The following is a 7,495-nucleotide window of genomic DNA, read 5'->3' on the forward strand; positions in this document are numbered from 1 at the left end:
AAAAAAAAAAATTATATATATTAAATTCTACAAGTAATTTGCTGCTAAATTCTACCCGGTTTTGGGGGCGGCTTTTTGTGCCGAGCTCAGGTTTAGTAATAGTGCCATCCGATCAACCTTTAACCTTTTGATTTCTAGAGGGGGGAACAGTAGCAGTTGCCTGGCTAGGTGGTGAATGGGTTAAAGGAAAGTTTTTTTTTGTTTGTTTGTTTTTTTAATTTAAGATTCTGTATAATTACTGAGGATTATTGAAACATGTTGGGGGGGGCTCTAGCTGTATTTATTCTGCATTGTTTATGTATTAAGGGTTTTAGCTAGAATTGCTTTACAGATTCGGACGGGGAATTAAAAGATTCTGAACAAAAGGAAAGTATTCCAATATATCTAAAGTAGTTCAGTAGAACAAAAATGTTTTTTTCTTTTTCCAGAGGCAGTTGATAGATTTCTCTAATCTCTTTCCCAAAGAGAATAATTCATTTTCTCTATTTTCTTACATATCTTTATAAATGAAAAATTGCGCTGAGATTTTCCAATATTTAAAAAATATAGAATTTTTCAGAAAACTGCCGTCTGTTTTCCAAAAGCACAATTGTACGATGATGTGAATAAATTCGTAACACCAGCAAGTTTCCAGCTATTGTTGTTAAGGGTTAACCCTTCAGGTGACGGTGGCCCACGCCAGGGCCGGACAGGGCATATAATTTTTGCTTCGTAGTAATTATAATCTATTTAGATGGGTTGCGTCGTTAGCGCAAAATGAAATAAAAATGTTAACTCTTAAGAGCGTCTCTGGCTCCTTATTTTGAATACAATTCTCTTACCCCCAAGACGTGAAGTGACTCAGATCCTGTTGTACTGCGCTGCGGAATCTGATGGCGCTATATGAATCAATAGTGTTGGGGGGGGCTGGGGTTTTCAGGTGACTTTGTACCCTATTGCTGGGGTTTTTTCTGTGAGGAATTTTAAGAAAATGATTTTATTGTATCATTTACCTGGGATACCCAGGAAACATTCTGAGCTCCCAGAAAAGAGGGGCATCAGGGGAGGAAAGGGAGCACAGTTGGCGGGAAGAGGGGTACAGGGGAGGAAAGAAAGGGCCAGTGGGACCTGGAGCCCAGAGAAGCACCGGCTCCCCTAAACAGTGTCACTCCGCACGTATGGCGGGAGAGCGTAGTCTGCTAATGTGTACCAGGAGCACAGCCAATCAGTGATAGCGTCCGCTCACCCTCCCCTCGCAGTTCCGTCAGATACCGGAAGAGAGGCCCTTCTAGGGGAGGCGCGCCGGGTGAGGCAGAGAGATAGGAGCGACGGGGACCTGCGAGGACTCGAGGACCTCTCAGCACTAGCCGGTTGCACCAAGGCTGCCATGGAGCGCAGGGTGTCTGGGATATTTCGGGGTCTCACCCCGCGGGACGACGGCAGGTTCCACCTGCCCGGGGCCCGCCAGGACTTTCAGGAAATTCCGGTGGGTAAGAAGAGGCGAGGGCCTCATCCCATTCTGACACTCCACCCCCCCCCCTCGTCTGAGTGTCAAATAACTTATGTACCTCATGCATTAAACACACCGACACATTAACTGCCCCTCAGTGACTGTAATACACACCGACATGACAACATTAACTGCCTCACAATGACTGACACACACCGATAAAGATCATGGCCTATAAGAGCCAGTTGACTAAGCTTGTGATTTCTCCGGTGGGGTTTGTGTATGAAATGTTGTTGTTAAATGACAGTCCCGCTTTAGGTTGTGCTCGGCGGGATCACACAAAGTTGACAACCAGGTTCGCTTTAGTGATAGCCTGGCGAGGGTTGCGGTTGAGGGCATTAGTGTCAGTAACCTAGCGGGGAACTGAGGCCGTTGCTTTGATGGCCCAAACCTGGCTGACCTGGCAAACCCTGCTGTATAAATCGACCGGAGATAGAAGTTATATGTTTATAAGCACATCAAGTTTCAAATGAGCTTGTGAAACGTAGGTTTTACACTGTGTTCCCATGGAAACACCAGACTGTTAACATAACTGCCTTATTTCATCTATTCATATTATTCACACCATGTTGTTGAATTTATATATCCACTACAGTTTAAGGTTTGGGGTCCCTGAGCTATTTTCATGGGAAACCAGGAAACTTCTGGCTGTCATAAAATTGCAAAGGGGTTTTCTGACAATCAATTAGCCTTTTAAACTTAAACTTGGATCAGCGAACACAACGTGCCATTGGAACACGGGAGTGATGGGAGGAATAAAGGGCCATTGGAACACAGGAGTGATGGGAGGAATAAAGGGCCATTGGAACACAGGAGTGATGGGAGTGATAAAGGGCCATTGGAACACAGGAGTGATGGGAGGAATAAAGGGCCATTGGAACACATGAGTGATGGGAGGGATAAAGGGCCATTGGAAAACAGGAGTGATGGGAGGGATAAAGGGCCATTGGAAAACAGGAGTGATGGGAGGGATAAAGGGCCATTGGAACACAGGAGTGATGGGAGGGATAAAGGGCCATTTGAGCCCAGGAGTGATGGGAGGGATAAAGGGCCATTGGAACACAGGAGTGATAAAGGGCCTCTCTACGACTATGAAGAGATTCCATTAAAAATCAGCCTTTTCCAGCTACAATAGTAATTTACAACATTAACCCTGTCTGCTCTAGATTTCTGATCCATTTCATGTTATTTTAATAGACAAAATTTGCTTTCCTTTCAAAAGCGAGGACATTTTTAAATGACCCCAAACTTTTGAATGGCAGTGTGTGTCTACGTGTATAATATATATATATATGTTATATCATATTTCAACCTTTTGTTGTTTGCTACCTTTTTTTCCTCTCACAGTTTCTTCCTGGGCATCCTCAGCTGAGCGAGAGGGTTCGGAAACGTCTTTACTACAGCTGGGAAGGAGACTGCCCCATGGAAAATCTCTCTAGCCCAGTGGCTGGTTAGTAATCGCCCATCTTTTGTTACAGTTAAGACTCCAGAGGAAATGTCATTTTGTGGCTACAATAAATCATTATTGTGTGACTAAATAGTTTAGAGGATGCCTTAAAATAGGGAGGATGCTGTTCATGTCAGGGTAGAATGGTGGCCACCTAGTTAATGCCAACAGACGTCCTAACCTGGGACTTTGCAGGAGAATTGAGCCCCTAAACCCCTGATGTCACTAGTTGAAGTGGAGAGATTTCTTGAACGTCATCTCTTTGATTTATCTGTGCATTCTACAGGGCCGGGATAAAGTCAAGGGTGTCAAGAAGATGAAATGTCCAGGCCAAGTGGCAAACTCCCAGTTTAGATCATGCGCCCCACAGCCCTTGCTATGAACCGGATAAACATTGTGCTTTGGATGTGGGCCCCTGTTAATTTAGTGTATAACAGTGTATTCTGCTATATAACTATATGTGGATTTCTAGTAAATAAAGCTATTCTGAAGCCTCTTAAACCTACTGTTGATGTAAAACTGCAGGCTGATTATTTTGCTGGTCTCTCCGTCTCTCAGATATTGCAGTGGAACTGCTGCAAAAAGCGGCCCCCAGTCCCATCCGTCGTTTGCAGAAAAAATATGCGGCACATGTGTCCAGGTGAGTTTTTATATCAAGTTCCCCCAATTAAATTGAGGCCTGACTGCTATAAAAGCCATGCAGTCAAATCAGGTTTAAAATAATGGAGCAGTTAATGGGGAGGAATAATCACACAGACACTGAAAACAGGATGTTTAAGATGGCTGCCCTGTTGTATACACATATTTTGGTAAAATATAGAATTTGAGTTACTTAACCACTTGAAGTGCTAGATGTGTGACCTCTTGTTCACCTTTCGACAGGGAGGCTTGTATCTCTCCATGTTCTATGATGCTGGCCTTGGTTTACATCGAAAGACTTCGGAACAGGAACCCTGAGTACCTTCAGCAAATTTCATCATCTGATCTGTTCCTCGTATCCATGGTGAGCGATGTCATCAGTAGTAGAACGGTCAGCTAATCAGTATACGCCAGGTAACATTAGCTGCTGTGGAAACGGGTTTCTGTCCCAACTGGTTGTGAAAAAGGACAGAGGGGTTCCAGGACCCTTAGTTTTTACATTTCACAGGCAACCTCTTTACCCTGCAGGGAATGACCACAAGATATAACGGTCACTATATAAACCCGTTTATCCAGTTAGTGGATACATCACATTCTTGGAAATCATGTGAGAACAGAGCAGTGAGTGATTTATTTTCAATGCGTTACTGCCAGGAAATAAAATCTTTGCTCCTGACCAAGCGTTTGTCATGACTGACTCAGTATAGCTGTCACAAATAACAGTACAAATAACTTTATTTATTGCTGGATCTTAGTTGAGAACCAGTTAACCCACAATGCAATGTATTTCTCCCCGTCTGGCACGCTAATGGTTAAATCCGAAACGATATTTGGTGTAAAGCAAGTCATGCATCATTACGTTGTCAGTAGTGACTCGTATAGAGAGAAAAAAGCCGCCATATGCCAATTGCAGTGGCTGGCTTTCGTGTGATGCCTCATGATGTCATAAACCGGGGATGGTGTAAAATAAAAAGCTCATGTTGCATTGATCTAGAGTTTTAAGGACGGTGCAGGTTTTTAGATGGTTGTTACAAAACTGTGAACAGTTTGTAATGTTATAATGCGGATTGTTTGCTAATTTGTTGATGTCTTGGCAATGTCAATTTTGAAGTAGCAGCAAGTGTTTGTCTTCCTACTAAATATTCTGCCTGAGGTATTACCTGCTATAGTTTTGGAAACCACGTGCATTGAACTAGTTAGTGAATATGCCCCCCCAGCGCAGTGGAAACGTATCAATTCCAAACATGTGTTTTTTCTTTTCTGCAGATGGTAGCCAGCAAGTACCTGTATGATGAGGGTGAAGAAGAGGAGGTATTTAATGATGAGTGGGGGGCAGCTGGAAGACTCGATGTCCAAGCAGTCAACACGTTGGAGATGAACTTCCTCCGAGCCATTGTAAGACCCTAATGCCCCTGGATTTTCATGATTTAGACTCACTATCATTATTTGATTTGTAAGAAATAACTTTGCATTTTACTAATGGCTGGTGATCTGATTTCCATATATATTTTTCTCATACAACAGGACTGGAGTTTATACACTCACCCCAGGGAATTCTTCCAGGTGCTGCGATGGTTGGAAGGACGGTGAGTACGGCAGAAAAGTGGGCCCTTGCAGCAGTTATTTTATTTTGACTCTCTCTGTTAGAGTCCTATACTTGCCCATGATATAAAACACAATCTATGGAATCTTGAATCACCAATCTTTTTTCATTTCTCTCTGTAATTTAAACTTTTTTTTGAATTCTGTTTATCTTGACACATGTTGCATGCACTCTGTGTTCTGTATATTTTCTCCCCCTTCCCCAGTAGGTGTTCATTATATTTTTTTTCTGTCCCTTCCTTAGGGTGGCAGAACAGCAGGGTATGAAGAGGGGTTGGTTTACGTACACAGACCTGTGTGTGCTGCTGGAGCAAAGCCTGTGGCAGAAGGTGTTCGGTGACTTCTGTCAGCAAGTTACCAAGGTAAGGTCTGTTATTGCTGCATGCATATTCTACAGAGATCTGCTCTTTTATTTTATTTGCACTTTTTAGCCTCATTAATCACCCTTTATAATGCGCTCTCTCAGTTGGATCGAAACAATGATTATTGTTATGAGATCACAATTATAATGAAACAATTTCAAGAAAATTTCACCACAAAATAGGTTACGGAGATCTTATGTTTTTGTTGAGACCTCACTTTAATGACATAGTTTACCCAAATGGCGTCATGGACAGTGCATAGCTTAGTGATTGCCTGTGTGTTTATAAAAAGTAATGGGGCATTTTAGGTGTGAAAAGTTGCTCATATAAATGTTGACAACACATGTGAACTGAAGTGCATACAATTATTTATTGTGATTTGAGAAACAAACTTTTATCAGCAGGAAAGTTTCTTTACAGTACAAATTGTAAACGTTTGGTATCTTTGCAGATACTTTTTAACTCTTTAAAGGAATTGACATACAGAGAGGAAACAGCTGATCTGAATGCAGTTTTTGCACAATGAATGATTGTATTTATTCATTAATGGCTCTGTTTTGTGTTCCACAGCTTGCTTGCATTCTGGGCCTTGTGTATTTGACGGGAGTTGCCACCTTGTTTGCTTCGGTTGCTGTATTGCACAAGGCGACGTGGGAGATCAACAGCACGGAACTACTTCCTTCAGCTACAGAGCAGAGCCCAGATGGAGGAATCTTTATACCGCTCACTTTACCAGCATCTGTTTCCCCAGAAGACAGCCTTGGATCTGCCACGCCGGTTCCTCCATGTTCTCTGGAAGAGCAGTCCTTGGAGAGACGGTCAGGGGTTACGGCAACGGCTTTCTACCTCTGGGGCTCGGTGTTAACAGCACTTACGTACAGTGATACAGGGGGCTTTGGCGGTGAGGAATCCCAACCTCCAGACCAGCATTGTCCTTACTGCTCCAAAGCCAAAATATCCACATGGCCCCAGACCAGCAAACAACACAACCGCACTTGGTACAGCTCCAAACAACAGTATAACCGTGCCTTCCGTGGACTATCCCACTACAGCTTTCCTGATAGTCTCCTTTGCTCAAGATGCCCAAACTCCTGCTCGGTGATAGCCGATGATCCCATCCTTTTGCCAAGTCCTGTGCCCAAGACTGACTTATCTGACCCTCTGGAACTAAGGCAGTCGTCCTGCGCGACCACTGATATTGCTAGGTTAAAAACTTTCATTGTCCCAGGATAGTCACTTCAAAAGTTACATGGGCTCCTCCAGGCAGAACAGACAAAAATGTAACCCTATTGTTTTAGAGATGGGGCAGGTTAAAGCCTTCAGGACTTGATGTTATGTCAATAACATAGTATTGTTTATGCACTTTTTTAACAATCTAGTTCTTCTTTTAATGCACAAGTTACTATTTATGCCATTTAACAGAAAATTGCATATACAAACAGGAATGGATTATTGGCCACCACTGAACAAGTAGGTTTGTGAAATGCTTGTTCTAACAATGAATACTTTTAAAATCAAAAACAAGTTGTTCCTAAGAAGTCAGGAACATTTATCTAGTTAAGATTGCGATTTAAAGGTTGTGTTTGGTAACCATTGCCTTTGCACATAACGTATGCCACTTAGTTTTCCACGCACTCTATCTTGGATTTAGTCATCATATGCACTCTAGCAAATTGATATGTTTTCCTTTTTCTTTGGCTATTCATCTTTAAATTGTATTATGTACTTGGCATTGAAATGCTATTTTTAATATTTGTTCTAAACAGTCACTCTCCGCCAGATTATATTTTTGCCTATTTGTCCTGGATTTCTACAGTTCTTTAAATAGACAAAAATGCACAGTAAAGTGCTGCCTCGTGGGATCTCTTCCTGAATGGAATCCGCTGATTCCAAACCGTACATAAATTACGAATTACATAAAACGAAATGAGTTACGAGTCAAGTAGGGTTTATATA

The 7,495-nt window shown here is 42.3% G+C and overlaps 1 protein-coding gene across 1 annotated transcript; it reads left to right on the top strand.

Moving 5' to 3' along the window:
• The first annotated feature begins 1,366 nt into the window (after positions 1 to 1,366).
• On the top strand, positions 1,367 to 6,772 carry LOC149281255 (protein CNPPD1-like). The gene is made up of 8 exons (XM_089499466.1): positions 1,367 to 1,465; positions 2,837 to 2,939; positions 3,495 to 3,576; positions 3,819 to 3,939; positions 4,842 to 4,970; positions 5,100 to 5,161; positions 5,422 to 5,539; positions 6,110 to 6,772. Exons 1-8 carry the CDS (start codon positions 1,367 to 1,369, stop codon positions 6,770 to 6,772), a joined length of 1,377 nt encoding a protein of 458 aa, XP_089355592.1.
• Positions 6,773 to 7,495: the final 723 nt, after the last annotated feature.

Source organism: Sceloporus occidentalis, unplaced genomic scaffold (genome assembly GCF_023333645.1).
Source record: "Sceloporus occidentalis isolate IW3139 unplaced genomic scaffold, rSceOcc1.0.p SCAF_136, whole genome shotgun sequence".
Taxonomy (NCBI): domain Eukaryota; kingdom Metazoa; phylum Chordata; class Lepidosauria; order Squamata; family Phrynosomatidae; genus Sceloporus; species Sceloporus occidentalis.